Source organism: Psammomys obesus, unplaced genomic scaffold (assembly GCF_907164565.1).
Source record: "Psammomys obesus unplaced genomic scaffold, mPsaObe1.curated_primary_1811, whole genome shotgun sequence".
NCBI lineage: Eukaryota > Metazoa > Chordata > Mammalia > Rodentia > Muridae > Psammomys > Psammomys obesus.
The window spans coordinates 2,593,012-2,612,281 of record NW_026596125.1 but is presented as its reverse complement, the minus strand read 5'-3'; the positions used below and the strand labels follow the sequence as shown (position 1 = coordinate 2,612,281).

The 19,270-nt window shown below is 37.2% G+C and overlaps 1 protein-coding gene across 3 annotated transcripts in view; it reads right to left on the bottom strand.

The window, feature by feature from the left end:
* R3hcc1l (R3H domain and coiled-coil containing 1 like) overlaps window positions 1-19,270 on the bottom strand; it is a 76,619-nt gene that overhangs the window by 4,229 nt on the left and 53,120 nt on the right. For 2 of the 3 annotated variants that reach the window (XM_055630118.1, XM_055630119.1), the window contains exons 3-6: window positions 12,113-12,288; window positions 6,484-6,554; window positions 5,580-5,675; window positions 4,967-5,107 (exon numbers count right to left, since the gene is read on the bottom strand). In XM_055630118.1, coding sequence (XP_055486093.1) covers window positions 4,967-5,107; window positions 5,580-5,675; window positions 6,484-6,554; window positions 12,113-12,288 — 484 coding nt within the window. Of the gene's footprint in view, window positions 1-4,966; window positions 5,108-5,579; window positions 5,676-6,483; window positions 6,555-12,112; window positions 12,289-19,270 lie in introns of those variants that run through there. The other variant, XM_055630120.1, reaches the window with a different exon arrangement.

Sequence of the window (19,270 nt, the reverse complement as noted above, 5' to 3'; positions counted from 1 at the left end):
GCAGCTGTAAGAGCAAGGAACCAGAAGAGAACAGAACATTAGAAATGAACGCTTAACCTGAAACATTTACATAAAGTAGCCCTGAAGACTTCAATTCCCAGTATGAAAATAAATGGACAAAAATGGTCATTGCATGGGCTGACTGAAGTCAAGGAGCCTTCAGCTACTGCTTTCCACTGAGGGAAGAGAAGGACTGAAGAATGAAAAGGGAACACTCTGGGGTCATGCTTTATTTGACAAAAGAAAAAAAAAAAAAGGGGGGTGGGGGAGGAAGGAGAAAGGCTGTAAATTAAAGACTTTCAAATTTTACTTGGGCACTTACAAAATGATCACAAAACCCACTTGTAGCCACCTACAGAGTAATAATCAGCAAGCTTTGTGAAAAACAAGCCTGGGCAAATTTAATTGCCTTCCTTTATTCCCCTGACAGTCTTGGTAGATTAAGGAGAAGGAGGTAGTATAAGCAACCTCATAATTGTAGCAAGGCTTTAGATAAAGTTTATCAAGTATTTATATACTCATCAGTGTACTAGAAAAATGTAATCCAGACCTCATCAGGACCCATTTAACTGGAGAATGATTTGCAGTGTATTAAGAACAAGAAACCATGTGTTGTTTATCTTAGCAACACTTGAAGTGGTCAGTTAGTCCTAGTGTTGACATTTTGTCTCTGATTTAGAAGCAACAACAACAACAAAAAAAAGGTAAGTATTACACCTTTGTAAAATAATTTCACATATTTATAATATGGTTAGAAATGAAGTGAACTTCACATAATAGGACAGGAAAAAATGAAAATACCCTGAAAATCTGATTTCAGTCAGTAATGCAGCACTGCACAACAATGGGATGCAAAGGTTTCTCAGAGCTTACTACCATGGATAGATCGGTTTTACTACAAAAGAACAAGTAATGTCCAGAGATGATTCTAGCTCATAGTGATTAATCAATCAAACTACATGATCAAATTATTTGCTTCCTCTGCTTTAGCCCTATGAACCAAATCCTGGCCTTTTAGAACCAGCCAATTAATCACCTACTCCTAAGCATGAAGTGAAATTAAGTTATGAAATGAAATTATAGTAGACTTGAAGAGGAGAGAACAGCTTATTCTGAGAAGCAATGTCATGCATTTCTAATTTTAGTCAGCAATCAAATATTTGGAGTAGCAAACATGGAAAAACTTTACAGATATTCCTGTATTGAGTCCATTACTTATATGGTTTCATCGCTCAGCATAAATCACTGGTTGAAAACACTCAATTAAGTCAAATCCAAAGCACTCAAGGATCATCTTTTACTTCCTACTCTCAGCACAACTCTGAACCACTGTGCACTCTGCTGGACCAAAAAAAGACTTTGCTCATGCTCAACGACTATGTATCCTATTGATACACATGGTGTGATCTGCTCTAAATGATCTGGCACTTCCCTGTCCTCAATGCTTTCAGAACTAGCTTTAGTGACTCTCTCTTAAACAACCAAGGTAAAAGCTGTTCCACTTAAAGGTTAAGAAAATTCAAGTAGGATAGAAAAATTCTATCAGAAAAACTCAAAAGATTAGGTATGTTCAACTCTTTTGGGGGGCAGGGTAGAGAAAGTTCAGAGTACCATAACATTTATGAAGACAAACTAAAGCAAGCAATATCATTCATACATAGAAACAATGAGCATGTTACTTTTTTTGTCCTCAATACCCCTGAAGTCAACAGATTTCTTTATGCAGGACAAAGAAGGGTTAGATTATTACATAACATTATGAAAGGACCTATAACAGAATATCGTTATAGATTTTGGTCCATGCTAATTCTGATCAACTGCCCAATGTCAGTACTTGCCAAGGGAGAATGCCATGACTGATCAGCAACATCTGTTATGTGTAATGGAAAAACAGCAATACATAGTATACTCTCATCAATACTGACTCATGTCATATAACACGTTATATATATGACATATATAAAACAGAAAAAGAATTTTAAATTTGTAGGGCACTTTCTCAACATTTTTACACATTAAATTATGTTGTACTCAAAAACTCCTCTATGGTTAGGTAGGTCAGTATAGCATTACATTCACTTAGTTGGAAAGTGGACAAAAGAGTGATAAGACCTGTGGAAAGCCACACAGCTAGTTAAATGGCAATAGCGCTATCGCAGCCCAGATTTCTTTATTTCTGTAGTGATCTGCCCTTGGTCTTTGTAGTAAAAGGCTGCTAGTAAAGATTGATTACCAGATTCCAGATTCCTACTAAGAAACAAAAAGAAGGAAAACAGGTTTAAACTACCAGACAGATTTAAATCAGACAAAAGAAAAATGTTCTGTCAGTTAAAGCTGCTAGTATCAAACTAAAAAGAAGGCTACTATAGTTTGCAGACGTCAAACATTCATTTACAGAAGTAATATTTTTCCCTGGGGGAGGGATAAAAAAATGTATGAGTTTTAATTCAAGAAGCTTACATTCAAATCCCTCCTCTCCTTTTTCTAGGTGGGTAACGTAGGACTGACTGTTACTTAACTTGAACTCTAAACTGAAGACAGTATCTTGCATCAGAAGTTGAAGGCAATGTCACCAAAATGACTACTTGAGAGTCTCTGTCCAGTCCTTTTCATCAACAGAACCCATTTCTTATAATACAAATCTTCAAAAATAAAAAGAGAAAAGCAGGGGTATATCTCAGTGACAGAGTGTTTGGCTCACACTGGCCCTGCGTCCAATCCCAACACCACAAAGAGAGAACGGGGAGAGAGAAGTACGGAAGAGTGAAGTTATAGGAAGGAAAAACGATTGCTTAAAATATCAAAGTGATCCCTGTTTTGTATGTTCTTAGTGCACACGGTCATCAGTGGACTGTAAGTCTTAAGGAGAGAAACAAAACACATTTAAGTGAGAAGCCTAGACTCCATCCAACTCCACGAGAATGTTTAATACTAAAAAGAGGAATGTTTATGCTAGAAAGAGAAAATCCCCATCTTCATTTTCTCAGACACAAAGAGCAGAAGAGCCTAACGTAGAACAGCAGAAGGGTCTTCTGCAATGAATACATTAATATACAGAAAGAACCCATCCCATTGGTCTCTAATTACAACCACTCATTATAACCAAAGTGTTCTTGAGTTCTAGTTACCAGGGGAGCTGAGACGCTGAGGCAGGTTGATTACAAGTTTAAGTTCAGCATAAGCAGCCCAGTGAGTGCAACATCTCAAGCAAACAAACAACAAACAAACAAACGCTCTTCATTTTACAAAGCAACAGAGAAGCCAGTATGGCAGCTCTCATCTATAAACCCAGTAGCCCAGAATTTGATGTAGAACTGCCATAAGTTCAAAGGCAGCCTAAGCTACATAGTAAGTTCTAGGCTAGACAAGACTACAGAGTAAACTTGTTTCAAAACAAATAAAAGCAACTGGGTGCTCACTCAGCTAACAGCCTCATTTTTAAATTGCACCACAGAAATGTCCTTTGGATAGCAAAGCATTTAAAAGCTACTACAGGAGAAGCGGCACGCTGATGTGCCTGCTGAGAACTAGAGAACACTCAGATATTCTCCAGGCCAACCAACAGCTGCAGGATTTGCAGAGCTACAGATGATATTACACTTATTGAGAAGGCAAGACATCCAGCGAAAGGAGTCTATCTTCATTAGATACCACTGTCATTACCCTCTACTCATTTTCTTTTGTTGGCTTTTGTTCAGTGCTGGAACTGAACCCAGGGTCTTGGGACATGCTAAACAAGTACTTTACAACTGAACTACATCCTCAGGCTCCTTTATTTGTCCTCTAAGGTAACTGTAGTTAACCACAGAAGAGTCATTTTCTTCAGAGATAACCAATATAAATGATTAGGGATAGTGCACATTCATCTTTAATCCAGTTCTGTTATTTGCCATCTATAAGAGCAAGAGCGATCTTTTCCATTTTCTATACTCTATAAGAAACTTTTCAATGAACAATGCATTAGGAAAAAAAAAAAAAACCACTGAAATTGCCTCATTATAATCATTAAAGTGAATTAGTTGGGCTCAATTCTGAAACTCTAACACCTGCCATGACGCTCTCACTCACTGGTTATCTGGCCATTGCAGCTGAGAGTCTGAAAGCTGTCTGCTATCACCAAAGCATAGTGGACAGGAAGTATTAATGGCCTTTCTAGACTTGCAATAAACAAGGAACTTGAAACCTCAATTGGTTTAAGGAGAAAATGAAGTCACTTTTTGGTAAGTGGAATTTTCAGAATTGTTTTCACTGATTCTGTAGATCTTGGGTAAAGGCAAAGAGCCTGTCTAAAGCTTGAAGGTTGTTTAAAAAAATACTGTGTCAAGCCTAAGTCCATGTCTTACCTAGAATTCAACAGCCTATAAAGAGAAGATTTATTTTAAGCCTAACTCCTAACTATAAGAAAGAAAAGCTCTGCTTATGGATCTGTGGAAATATTTTCTGAGAATTCGTGAGTGTTAAGAAGTAACTGGAAGACAGGTGAATCTACTCCAGACTGTCTTAAGAAGACAAAAATCCCTCTCTGGTTATTATCACCAATATTAGTTGCTGGCTCTTCCTTAACCTGCTTTCTACCAAGATCAAAGCCATCTGATTACACCACGGCACTGTCATAGCAGTCATAGGCCCAGTAAAAGCACAGCAAACAAGCTCTTGGAGACTGTGAAGTCTTCAAAGGAAAAAAACAAAAAACTTTTATTTTTATTTCTTAGTTTGGAACCAACCAAGAAGTTTCAAAGGTGGAGCCTATGTCATAGTAACAGTAAATTAATTAGATGCCTTGATGTGTGAACAGGAGACAAATCCTGGATGCTTCCTCCTGAATGCAAGGCTTGAAAACAACTTCTAAACATTTGAGAGGCTTCTCGAAAACAGAAAAGACAAGATGGAATGGCATTCATCCCTTTCCTTTTTCTTTTCAACACATGCCTCTTAGTGAACCCTTTGTGGACCAGGGAACACTCACCTCGGGCTTCCTGCAGTTTCTTGAGCTCTGCTTCCCGTTCAGTTTTGCTCTGTTTGCTTCGAACCCCAAGGGCACTGATGACTAACCTCCTGGCTAAGGCCGCTGAAGTCTCCGGTCGTTCCTTTGCTGGCTGGAGAAACTCTGGGAAAAAAAGGAAAGACAGTAAGGAAGAGAAACCAGTACAGCTCCAAGTGATTTAGCTCAGTAATTAACATACAAAATACACTAACAAGGGCAGTATCAGCAGTAATTAATACAACCCTGATAGATGATAATCCACGGAAATTAGTATAGCAGAAACAACCCTGGCTGCATTATCTGCATTCACACAGTTTCTTGCAGCACCTCTCAACAAATGAAACAGGAAAACTAGTCAGTGATGTCATCAGGCCTGGTTACTGTACTGCTTCCCTTTAGCCACTTAAGTGGCTGCTCAAAGGGCCTATTTCCAACATGGTTGTTTTCTTCTTGCCCTTAAAACCTCATAAATAGAATTAACATAGAATAACATGATGTCTACCGAACTCTAGATTGTGTGAAACTGCTGGAATGAACAATAACTTCAGCATCAATAAGGAACAAAGGAACAAAGGCAGAGAGGGTGTAGGCTCACCAGCACAAGCTCTAGCTTTGGCCTTGGCTGCTCTTGTGGCCTGTGACAAGGGCCGAATCTTCACCATGGTATGTTTAATACCTAGAGCATCGCGAGCTGCAAGGAATAAATGTAAGAAAATAAAGTGATGCAGAAGATTTAGGGCTATTTCTTATAAAGCATTTATTCCTGTAAGTTATGTTTGTTGGTTTTCATAACAAAATCATAAAATATAGAAAATGTGAATGAGTAGGGCGGTGATTACTTTAGAACACGGATTAGATCAAACCCAGCAAATGGGCTTTTTGTTTCTGTAAAAACTTTATGAAACTGATTCATACTTGTTTGCACACCGTGGCTACTTTCTTGCTACAATAAACCAGTTAGGTAAGGGCAGAATATTTTTGCTCCTCAAAGCAAAAGTATTTTATCTGGCCTATGCAAATTCATGCTCTAGAGATCGTTCAGACAGGAACTCACAATCCAGCACCTCCGACTGCTGTTGATTCCTCTGCATGAGCTCTACCATGAACCCACAGTATATATGTGTGCAAAAGACCAACCATATATTCAGAGAGTCACTATTACAGTAATCTCATAGGATATACTATTTAAAATTCATTTGTCTGAAGAAAAAAAAATACTGTAAAATTTAGTCTCACTGTGGTCTTTATCATGCCTGACATTTATGTGTGCAGATGGCCTGTGAGGTAGTACCTACCTTTCCAAATACCAAATGCTGGATTAAAGAGAAGAGGGAAAGAACATGTGGGTACCAAGCCACATGCCTCAAAAACAAGAATTTATTCTTCTACTGGCTGAGCAAAGTTCCAACTGGCTGGAACGGAAGGGCAGTAAGAACAAGTACCATGAGAAAATAAGCAGTAAGAAGGGACCTGGAGCTCCTGAGTCACTGGACAGATACCTGTGATTGCACTGGAGAAAACTCCTAGGGCATGTGTATCATCTACCCACGTAATATTAAATCCTTTCTTTCTGTAACAAAAGAAAACAACTTTTATATTTCTTAAAGTTGATTTTAGAAAATGTCTTTAAAATCATTTTTACAAAGCATTTCATAAGATAGAGGAATAGTGACATAAAAACAGCATGGCATATGGAAGCCACTAAAATTAAAAGTAATCATACCATCATAAATAGAATTACCTGGGAGCATTTTATAGATGCCAACTAATTAATCCTCACAAATCTGCTGGAAAGGTACAGCATTTAATGTACTATTTTCAAGAGATGTCCTATGAACAGCATATGAGAAGGGATTTTTTAAAAGGAAGCCAGAGGAGATATAGAAGAATACAGGAAGTCAGAGAGGGTCACCTGGATTTTATGCATATGTAAACTGTGTGTGTGGAAGACAGATACTACATTGCTAGAGATGTAATTAAAATTGTTAAAAAATAGTATAGTCAAATAATTAAAAAATATTAAGTCAAATAATGAGAAATGCAACTATACTCACAAATGTTTACGATTCTTTATTATTGTAGAAGGAAAAAAAGGCGTATGTGTTGGGGGGGTAGAAATAACTATAGCTAGCCAGAAATAAAAAAAAGAGGCTGGAGAGACAGCTCAACAATTAAGCACACTGACTGCTCTTCCAGAAGACCTGGGTTCAAATCCCGGTACCCACATGGCAGCTCACAACTGTCTGTAACTCCAAGATCTGACACTCTCACATAGACACACATGCAGGCAGAACACCAATGCACATAAAATAAAGTCAATAAAAAATAAAAAAAAGTTTAAAAATCACAATTAAAAAAACAGATTAGAAAGAATCATAACAATGAACATTTACTACATTAGAAAAATACCTTTTTAGTTTTTAACACAGCAAGATAGAGAGCACAAAGAATACCAGGATGACAAAAACCCTATGTTTTGTTTTTGTTTTTTTCCCATACTAGCTGAGACAGGGTTTCTCTGTGTAGCCTTTGCTGTCCTGGACTTGCTTTGTAGACCAGGCTGGCCTCGAACTCAAGAGATCCACTTGCTTCTGTCTCCCCAAGTGCTGGGATTACAGGTGTGCACCACCAAGCCCAGCTCCCCTATGTATTTTTTTTTTAATTCCCTTAATACATGAATAGGTTTTACTTTAATTAAATCTACCCTTGGCCCCCGACTCCTGGTATTTAGAAGGTGGGTGGATGCTGTATCCATTTAGCAAAATGGTAGCAGTAGGTTCTCCCATATGGAGACCCATGGGTTCTCAGCAATATTTACAGCAGCAGGCATGAGTTCCTCCTGTTGGAAAGACTTTAAATCCAATCAGACAGCTACTGGTTACCACTACTCCCCTGATACATGCGTAGTATGTTGCACCAATGGGCATAACTGGAGCTGTGGGAGTCACTGTGGTTCACAGGTTCACAACTGGGTAGACTTCTCTCCTGGCAGCCTGCCTAGCACCTTGTGGCACTATGAAAGCTAACCAATGGGTAGGAAAACAGAAATGAGACTGTCCACGATCAGCCAAGAACATGATAATGAGCACTCAGAAGGCAACTTTTAAACAGTGTCCATTATTTTTATAATTAATAGCAATAAAGTCACCAGGGAGATTAACACTTATGAAGATGGTGATGAAACATAAAGTTGACTCTGACTTAAGGTATTATACACTACTACATCACCACTTAAACCACGTAAAAGAAAAATGTTAAATATCTTCCCCCCTTTTTAACAATTTCCTTGACAAAAAAAGTAATAGAGGAAACTTAGAAGATTAGAGAACTTCTTAAGCTGGACCACACTATAAAATCACCACAGGGTTGAAGAATTTAAAGTTCAACAGTCAGAGCCTCTGCTGCAAAGTTTGGAAAAGATATGGAAAGACCTTGCCTTAGCCCATGAGACTTCATTGTCCTTTCAAAGCCTTTCGAGAATGGCTTTGGAATTTATAGAAAACGCCCTCACAGATACAGTTAGGAAGAGACAAAGAAAAGCAAAGCAAATGACTCAAAAGAATTAACTACTCCTTAACCTGGTATGGTAGTGTATGCCTATATATAACCCAGTGCTGGAGAGGAGAAGATGGGACAATTTTGAATTCCAGGCTATCCTGGGCTGCAGAGTAAGAAACTGTCTCAAAACCCAAAATAGCAACAAACCCCAATAATACCCGAGGAAATTCTAGACAGGGACAAAATGATCCTCATTTTATTAATAACAGTCTAATTTTATCAATGATAATCCAAAGTAGTTCAAATTTGAGATTTAATCTTATTGATGTTCTTAAAGAGCTATCAGGAATTGAACAGCACATGATACTGGGTCTTAACAAAACTGAATTAACAACATATCTACACTACACATTTATAGTAAGGTTTACAGCATAGGTTAAATGTCTTCCAGAATCTATTCACTCTGCTTTCTTTCAGGTATCTTCCCCTAATTGAGTTTAACTGATAAAACAAGTAAACAACTGATAGTTAATTTCATCTATTCTAGCACTCTACTTAAAATTTTTTTGCCAGGCAGTGGTGGTACATGCCTTTAATTCCAGCACCCAGGAGGCAGAAGCAGAGGGATCTCTGTGAAACTGAGGCCAGCTTGGCCAACAGAGTGAGTTCCAGGACAGCCAGACCTACACCGAAAAACCCTGTCTCGAAAACCAACACTTAATTAATTAATTATTCCCTTCTTGAGAATAAGACACAGGCCAGATGTGGTAGTAAACACCAGCACTTCTGAAGGCTGAAGCAGAGGATCAGGAGTTCAAAAGGCCAGCCTGGGCTACACCTAAGTTGTGTCTTAAAACAAAAGCCAACTATTTTTTATAAATAAAATTTTATTTTCACAACTACATTCATTTGTTTATAACCTGTCTATGGCTGTCCTAGTGAGACAGCACAGCTACCTGAAATATGTACTCTCTGGTTCTTTATGAAAGAATTAAAAGCTTTGCTCTGAAACAGAATTTTACAACTTTAATGTAAAGTTGGGATATGGCAGAGCATGTCTATAATCTTGGCACCTGGAATATAAATAAACCGAATTTTAATTTTAAATCAAACTACAAATAGATTTGATTCATTTTTAATAGTAGGATTGAAATATTAAAGTATACTCCTTCTTGATATTGACTTTCTTCTAGACCTTAAACATCTTTTTTTTTAGTAACTTTCTGGATTGTCTTTCTGTTCCTCAGTCTATTTTTCATTATAAGTTATAAATAATATGTATACTTCTGATTCCTTTACCTTCTCCTAAAATGTACCAACTACATAAAACACTGTTCTAGAGGCCACCTGTAATACACTTAACTCTACTACATTTAACAGTGCAAAACTGAGCAAATTATGAGAACAAAGAACTGTTGTGTCTATAAAACAGAACTGAGGCAGGAATGGCAGCTCATGCTTATAATCTTAGCATTCTAAAGGGTAAATCAGGGAAGAATTCAAGGCTAGCTGGGGTTACATGGCAAAGCTGCCAAAACAAAACAAATAAACACGAGCAAAAACAAAACAAAACAAAAAATATAGCAAAATTTAGTTGAATGATTTGCAAGATTATTCTTGTCACTTTAAAAACAAACTACAACTAAGAGCCCACAGGACTTTTCACTCATAAATTCTGAAGATATGTTAAAATTTCTTTAAAGATTTGAAGTTATAAGTCATAGATGAGGTTCACTTAGAACAGCCTAATCAACAAAGCAATAACAAAAAAGGGTAGAGCAACTGAACACCATATTAAGCAGACACTTATATGTGTCAAAATAAACAGTTGTGACATATAACACTTAAAAGAATCGTTTCCCATTTGACTTTTTCTGAGTCACCAGAAAACCTCAAATTAACAATTTAGTATGAAAACTCCTAAACTGTTAGCATCCTTGGCACATGGCACAGGAAAATCCATAGAGGTTTTAAGAAAATTCCCTCTTTTTTTATTGGCCTTAATGCACATAAATATAACCTCAAGAAAAACATCAACTCACAGTAAAAATGTAACTAAATCCCCCCAAAAGGAAGACACCACGACATAAACAAAACTACCAGAAACAAACTACAACTAAAGTGGCTTCAGATAACAGAACTACCAGAGACTACAAAAGGGCTATGTTCGGTGTACTTAAGAAATAGAAAAAAATATTGCAAACGAAGATATATGGGGGTGAGGGGAGGCTATTAAAAAAACGACCAAGCAGACTTTAAAAGAATTTCTTTTTGAAAAATTGAAGGTATCACAATACAAACTTTTGGAATACAACACAAATCATTAACAGTTAAGCACAACTTGGAATAGATAAAATAACTAAACTAAAACTGAAAAAAATATTCAGAATGTCTCAGGGAAAAATAAATGGACTATACAAAAGAGAGGTAACAAAAAATTAAACAAGAAAATCTAATATACATCCAATCTGTTTCTTGGAGGAGGTGAAGAGAAACTGGGTTAGAGACAATACTGAAGAGAAAAATGTCTAAAACCTTCCCAAAAATCAATTTAAAAATTTAATCACTGATTTAATAAACCTACATTATCTCAATCAGGAGAAATTTGAAGAAAATCTATAAAGCCCACATTACAGTGAAAATTATCAATATCAAAATCAAAGAGAAAAATTCAAGTGTATCCAGAGAAAAGAGATTACAAAATGGAGACTGTCAGTTAACATCTCACCTAAAGAGAAAGCCGTAAGCATTAGTGTACCTCCATGTTTCTGAGAGAAAAAAAATAACTGAAATCTAGAATTATTAATATATACACAATACAAATGTTTTCAAGAATGAAGGCCTAGAGTGTAGTTCAGTGGTAGAGCATTATCATACAGAAAACCAGGACTAATTCTTTATATAGTAAAAAACAACTGTAACAAGAATGAAACTGATATTAAGTCATTGAAGAAACACGACACCTGAGTTTGTTTACTAGCAAACCATTACTAAGTTAAATAATAAAGACTATCTCATTTAGGAAGAAAATGAATCAAAAAGTCATGACAACATATAAGTTGAGTACAAGGTAGGAGATGAAATTAAAAAGATCTTGCAGCATTTAGAAGGAGGCAAAAAAAAAAAATAGTTGTAGCCACTAATCATTTAAGCACACATTTTTATAATTTTCAGATTAAAAATTATAAAAGAACGGAAATGGATTACATTTTAAAAAATGAAATGTGAAAAAAATAAACCTGTAAGTCTAGAAAAATGAGGGAAGGGATAGGAAAGTAGACACAGGAGAGATGACAGGCAAATGTAAAAACAAGCAGTTGGATGTTAAGTTCAAATACATCACTAGTTACAGTAACTATAAATGGACTAAATGACCACCAAGACAGACTTACAGATTCATCACCAACAATGGTCTTTGTAAATGTTACAACTGGGTCTACAAAGGCTGCCTGGTCCTTTCAAGAAACTGAAGACTAGTCTGATATACAGGCTTTTTAATAGATCTGAACAACACACAAACCCAATGCTAAAATAAAGGACTGAAAAATTAAAGACATAATTTTTTTTTTAAGTATTAAGATGACTTTCTCTCACTTTATCTAACATTTGGAACCATTTGCAAATACTTACTGGTAACTGCAGAAAATCCGCAAAAGGTCTTCTGTACGAAATTCTTGAGGAAAGTCATAAATTTCAATGACATGTGGGAATTCACATTCACTGAGATCAATATCGGGAAGTTCATGGCTGTAATAATCAAATCTAGGCTCCTGGATGCTTTTTCTGTTCTTCATATTCCCTGATAACTAGGGAGGAAGAAACATAGTAAAGTGCCTGCTAATGGGAAATCAAGGCATTAGAATTTGCTTCCATATAAACAATTCTGCTCCTGTCTCCATGTTTTTGTTCCTTAACTTCTGGCATTATCTCTGTATTAGTGGTGTTCGTGGACACAATAATGGCTATGCCCACCTGCTTTATAATCATACATGTGAAATGTGGGAAAAGGTGTTAAAATCTCAGCAAATAAGCAAGTCATAAAACTTAACTTGTATCTACCAATAATCATGTGAGAAAATGGACTTATTAGGGATGTGTGGATGGAGTTCAGTGACACAGCACTTGTCTAGTATTCAAGGCCCCAAGTGTGGTGCACAGAGAATGGCCGGAGGAAGGAAGGATAGACAGACAGATGGATAGACTAACATAATGAGTTACAAATGGCACATTCTGGAAACTAAATTTCAGACAACAGCCGAAGAGATGAATTAACACTTGTTTTAATTGGGCTCATTGATCAGGCCCACCTCATAATTTCTTTTCTGGAAGTGAAAAAAAACAAAATAAAGAAGTTGGGCAGTGGCACACGCCTTTAATCCCAGCACTCATGGAGGGAAAGGCAGGGGGATCGCTGAGTTCTAGGCCAGCCTGGTCTAGGACAACCAAGGCTACAGAGAAACCCTGTCTCAACAAACAAACAAAAACAAAAAAGAAAACAAAAAGTTTTAAGAGTGAAAAACTTTTAGTTCATCTTTGATTGTATATTAAAAGGTAAGAGAAAGCTTACAAAGGAACTTATGATAAACATACGTAGCATAAGCAGTTACACTCAAGGTCCCTAGTGTAGGAGCTACCTAAAGCTATGAAAGAATTAATAGTAATGAACTGCTATCTCATTAAAAAGAAAACTCAAAAACCCCTGAAAGCTATTAACTGCCCACACTGGAAGCAACAGGAAAAGGCAAGATGCAAAACCATGGCATCATGGTGCCACCAGGTCTTGGAGGGACCTGTGATCAAAGTCCAACTATAGGCTCTTCAAGCACTCCCTCTCTTATGGCTGTCATCAGAAGGAAGGAGAGAGAATTTATAATGCCAAAAATACATCTCTTCTTTTTGGAAAAGTGCAAAACAGATTTAATCAAATTACTGGGGAGGGAGGAAAAGAGACATTATTAATAATTGATTAATAATCTAGACATTATTCTAGTTTATTTTCCCCACTAACTCCTGTTTTCCATCTAAAAGCATGGGAATAATAGTATCTCCACCTCATACACAGACATATAAAGTAAATGAGATGTGGTAGATGCTTGGCACACAGAATTAAAATTAAAAAATGTAGCCCACGTTTACAGGTCAGGCACCATGTTAGCTACAATTTGTTTAAAACAGAGAGCAAGAAGAGACTGCTCCTCCACCTGCACAAAGAGTAAAGGCCAACTGAGCTATAAAAGTAGAGTTTTCCTAGGTGTACAAGAAATCTAAGTTTGCCAAACAACTAAGTGGTCTCCAATCCACAGGCACATAGAGAGCTTTCCTTTCTGCATGCAGACCATGAGAAGAAGTGGTCACAAGTAGGCAAGAAGATATTAGGTAGTGTAACTTACACAGACATTCAGAATTCTGTCATCATTTAGAAATCAAGCCTTATGCCAGAGGCACACTGTGATCACCAGAACCTAAAATCACCAAGCTTCAGTACTACAACTTTTATTTTTCAAAGTCATTTCAGGTATTGGGGGCTCTTATATTCTAATTAAAAATTTGAGGATCAGCCTGTTAATTCTTCCAAAATAAGCATCTGGATCTTCACTGGCTATGTTATCCAATTTGGAAAGTTATCTTAATATGAATATGAGATGTATTTCCATTTATTTTTATCTTTCAACATTTTGAATTTATTACATATATATTTATTTTGTGTGTACATGTACATGTGAAGGCTCCTGAGGAGGAATCAGATGACAACCTTGCAGGAGCTACTCCCTTCCTTCACTACACAGGCCCTAAGGACAAACTCAAGTCATCTGGCCTGCTGTAGGCACCTTCATTCAAAGAGCCATCTCAGTGGCCTCATTTTGAGTTTTAGAGTACCAGTTTGATATTTTTTGTTAAACTTATTCCTAAGCATTTTCTTTTTGATGCTGTTGTAATATAATTGCTTTCTTCATTTCATTTTTTTTGATTGCTGACACTGACATTTTTATGTACTCTGCAAAAGCTAAACAAAGTACTGTATATCTGTACATTTACAAATTAGGGTTAAATAAGGCATTGTGAGAAGTAAAATGCAGACTATAAAATATCTTTGGAAAAAGAAATAATTTGAAGTGATTATCAAGAAAAAGGCAGGATAGTCTGGCAAGAAAAATTGACTCAAATTCTTTGTTCTACCCTAGTAGGTAAAACTGAATTTGTACACTTACACCTCAATTATTGAGCACTCTGGCTTCTGAAACTGATTAAAAAACAGTCAGTAATAGAAAACTCATGAAATGCTTAATACAGATTTTCAACATGAAAGAATCTAAAATCAACTAGTTGACAGACAAGGTTCTGGGCACACCTCTGAAAAATTATCTACATTTTGGTAAGTGAGGTGAGAGGTCCCACCCAGAATATGGGCAGACCCTGCACTGATTGAAAAGAATGCCTACTTCCCACATGCTGTTGGTATTATTTAGAACCATTTACATTTCTATTCACAATACACCGTGTGTGTGTGTGTGTGTGTGTGTGTGTGTGTGTGTAGGTAGTTAGGTAGGTAGAAAGACAAACTGTTAATGTTCTCTCCTGAGAATCCCAGAAAAGTATTAGAAGGAATTTGAGAGATAGGAGAGACACACAAATGGGCATAAAAAAGGGAAATGCACAGAGAATAAAAGAATATAAAGATGGAAGGACCAAAGTGAGATTGTGAAGGTAGGTTCACTAACACAGAAGGATCTGGAATAGACCCAGTAGTTCAGAGCTTTAAGGAAAGGCTATTATATATGAGGAACAAATACTTACACTGATGAGACAGGAATCTCTGACAGGGTAGACTTAGACTGTCTAACATAGTGGTTGCATGTCATATGAGGATATACAGTACTTGAAATATGGCTAGTTCATATAAGATGAGCTTTAAATATAATGTATCAAGTTTCAAAGATTTAACACAAAAATAGAAAGTAAAAATATATCTTATTCATGATTTCTTACACTAATCACATATTGAAATGGTGTTTTGGACATATATTAAAATACATAAATTATACCTGCTTGTTTTTATATCTTATGATTAGTAGAAAATTCAACCTTACTGTTCGGTATGGTGGCACATGTTGTTAATCCCCAAACTCTACAGGCAAGTGGATCTCTGTGAGTTTGGGGCCAGCCTGGTCCAGGACAGAGTTGTACAATGAGACTGTCTGAGGGATGAAAATCCAAAGTTACACATGTGGCTCCTATTTCTATTGTAGACAACTAATCTAAGTGTAACCAGTTCTGGGACAATATTTCCTAAAGTCAATATGAAATATTTCTATTGTAAGACTCACATTTTATAGGTAAGAAATATTTGATAAAAATCAAACAGATGAGAGAATTATAATTTGATCCATTTTGATGCATCTACAGCAGACCAAAGGAGAATTTGCAAATGACTCTGAGCAAATAATTTAAAATATATATCATGTGTGTATGTGATGTGTGTATAGGTTGCACTACAGCACACATGTGGAAGAAGTCAGGGGACAACTCTGAAATCTAGACTCTCCTTCTATCTTTACATGTGTTCGTTCTGTGGATCAAACTTAGGTCAGGTTGCCATGCAAGTGCCTTTACCTGAGTAACCAACACAAACATCTGAAGACTTTTATCAGTGTTCCTGTTTTGCTGCTTAGAAAGCCTAAGTGAAACAGAATATTCTTTCATTTATTTAACTTGCTACCACAAACTGTTCAACTAGTCAACTTCTTCGAAGTATGGCTTGAAGATTCGTACTGCCTTGGTAGTCTGGCCAGGCCTACAAAATATAGCTTGACTTACCGTGACATAATCATCCAAATCTATTTACAAATTTTTAAAAAAATGAAATAAAGAATGATGGGAAGTAAAAAAAAAAAAAAAATACAGGCTCTTTAATTCTTGTTTAAGATACAAAAGGAAAATACAAAGATTTGATTTATTCTCTATAAAAAATTAAAATATGCTACATTATTGGGAGAGTTATCTACATCTCTGTCAGATGGCTGCTATTATTATTCCAAATTCTATGTGCAGACAGAGAATTATGTCACCGAGAGTCTAAAAGGATATCCCTATGGTTACAAATCAGATTACTGACAAAGTCTTAATCATAATTCCAGTCACCTGGCTGCTAATCTAGCTTCCATCCAATAACATAGTAAAACGGCCTTATAGCAAATGGAACCAGAAGCAATGCCTGCATCAATGTTCAGCGTAACACTCTTTTTGATTAAGGATTTATGAATAAAAGCTCTTGTAGGCAGGAGGAAGGATAATATCAATGGCGAAGTTGAAAAGATAACAGAGGGAAGGATTTCTTTGCACTCCTATATTCTAATAGGCTACAAATTTTCAGAAAACAAAACACTGCCCACATTAAGCAGCCTCCTAAAGATGTTCCACACTGATTCCTGAAACCTGTAAAATTAGGTATGAATCAGACAGTAGACACAGATGTGCAAATCAGCTGACCTTAAAAACAATTAAGAGCATCTTTGTGGGCCTGATGCAATAATAAGCATCTTTAAAAGCTGAAGACCTCAGCTGTTGGGGGGGGGGGGAGAGAGGGTTGTAAGCAGGGCAACCTCTAGTAGCTGAAAAAACTTTTAAAAAATAAATCACTTCCCTCACAGCTTCCATAAAAGAGCACAGCCTTGCCAATATCCTGATCTAGTCCAGAGGTGCACCATCTTGGGACTTGTGATTTCTAGAACTGTAAAATAATTAATTTGTGTAAGCCTCTGAGTACACTTATTACAGTAGCAGTATACTATATGCTAAATAGCTAATAATAGTGCTTTCCTTACTTTGCCTCATGTCACCCCATTAGATATGCCAGATATACCACATGGCAGAGCACAGGGAGTCTTATGGAAGACTTGGGGGGCATAGAAGGCCCCGGAGAGGACAGAAGCTCCACAAGAAGACCAACAAAGACAACAAATCTGAGCCCGGGTGTTGGGCGGGGGAGGGGGGAGGCTGCAGAGATAGACGCATCAACTAAGGACCATGTATGGAGAAGATCTAGACCCCCTGCTCAGATGTAGCCCATAGAGAGCTCAGTCTCTATGTGGGTTCCCGAGTAAGGGGAGCAGGAATTATCTCTGACATGGACTTGGTTGTCTGCCCTTTGATTGTTTCCCCCTGGCAGGATGGCCTTGCCAGCCCACAGAAGAAGAGGATCAGGCAGTCCTAATGAGACTTGATAGGCTAGGGTCAGACGGTAGGGGAGGAGGACTCCCTCTTTCTGTGGTCCAGGGGTGAGGGGAAGGAGGAATGAGGGAGGGAGGGTGGTACTGGGAAAAGCCGAGGGAGGAGACTACAATCGGGATATAAAGTGAACAAATTATAAAAAAATAAAATAAAAAAGATGCCACACTCTAACCAAAGAGTCATGGTCAGCAGCCTACACAGTGCACTCTTCATCCTACTCTTTTGAGCACTGATTTGGAAGTGACTTTGTATAACCCCTTGCACGGACATACTCAACATTGCCCTAAAGGGTCACTTGTATTGTCCTCTGTGCATCAAACAGCACTAACCTCATTTGCATTTTCAAAGTATTCACTACACAATACTTTGTATCGCAGCCAGACCTCTTTTCCTCTAATCTTATTCTGACCCCCAAGTCATCCATTAGACCTCCAAATGTTTGGCTGATCATTTATTGACTCCAGTGGCAGAGAACAAATGTAAGCTCTAGTACCTGCCTATGAATTCAGCACATGAATCACTTAGAACATGAAAATATAAGAAGGGACCAAGTGAATGTTCCAACTGTCATGAGCTGAGGCCTGGTTCCTATTTAGGCAGCACAGACAGGTAAACACGGAGGGCTGACCTGGGCATTCTTGGAAGGCTGTTACGTAGATATACTAACACTCTAACCATGTAGTGGTTTACATTTACAGTTAAGAGGAAAACTGGGAAGTTTCTCCTCTTCCCCACATGCTTGTAAGACCAGATGAGGAGATACCACTGATAAGGTAGAATGGTAAGACTGGAATAGAAAAAACGAAGTCAAAATAGCAATGCTAAAGGCGCCACCCTTTTCAAACTAGTCCTGGGAGCTTAATTCAAGTACTGCTATGATACTCAGTGACGACAGCTAGAAACCTAGAACTTATAAAGCTAGCAAAACTGACATTCACTGTCACTTTGTTTCTGAATTTCTCTAGAACCCAAAAAAATTGTTTTCTAATGCTACTTTGAGTTATCTAGAGTCTTGCATCATGTGCACAGCTGTCATCTTGATTCTACTTTAGAGGATATTATCCTTGCCCATTATCCCTCTCAGCAACAGGACGAGAGACATGTGTTTCTGACCTTTGACCACAGATACAGTGCTTTGAGGAAAAAAAGCTAATCTTAATCCAAGAAAGCAGTGTAACAGCATGAGGTATTAGCTATTTAGTCTTTATATGGTATCCAGTATGCCTGGAATCTCTTTGGTTTTTTTTTTTTTTTTTCTTAATCATCCCAGCCTTTAGGCAGTCCATACAAAGATCCATATAAGATTACTGATTAGTACTCACATTCCTCTGTCTCAGTTCTAGGCCTCATGCAAATCTCCATCTTCCCACACTTCAGAGTTATCTCAATAAAACACAATGCTGAATTTGAATATAGTTAGATTATCCATTATCATTTGAGCAGTCATGCCTATAGCTGGTCACTCCTTTCTTAAACCCAGCAACAGATTAACTCACCCATATTTTTAATATGAATTATAAATTAATTAAAATCCAAGCTTACACAAGATTAAATTTTCCT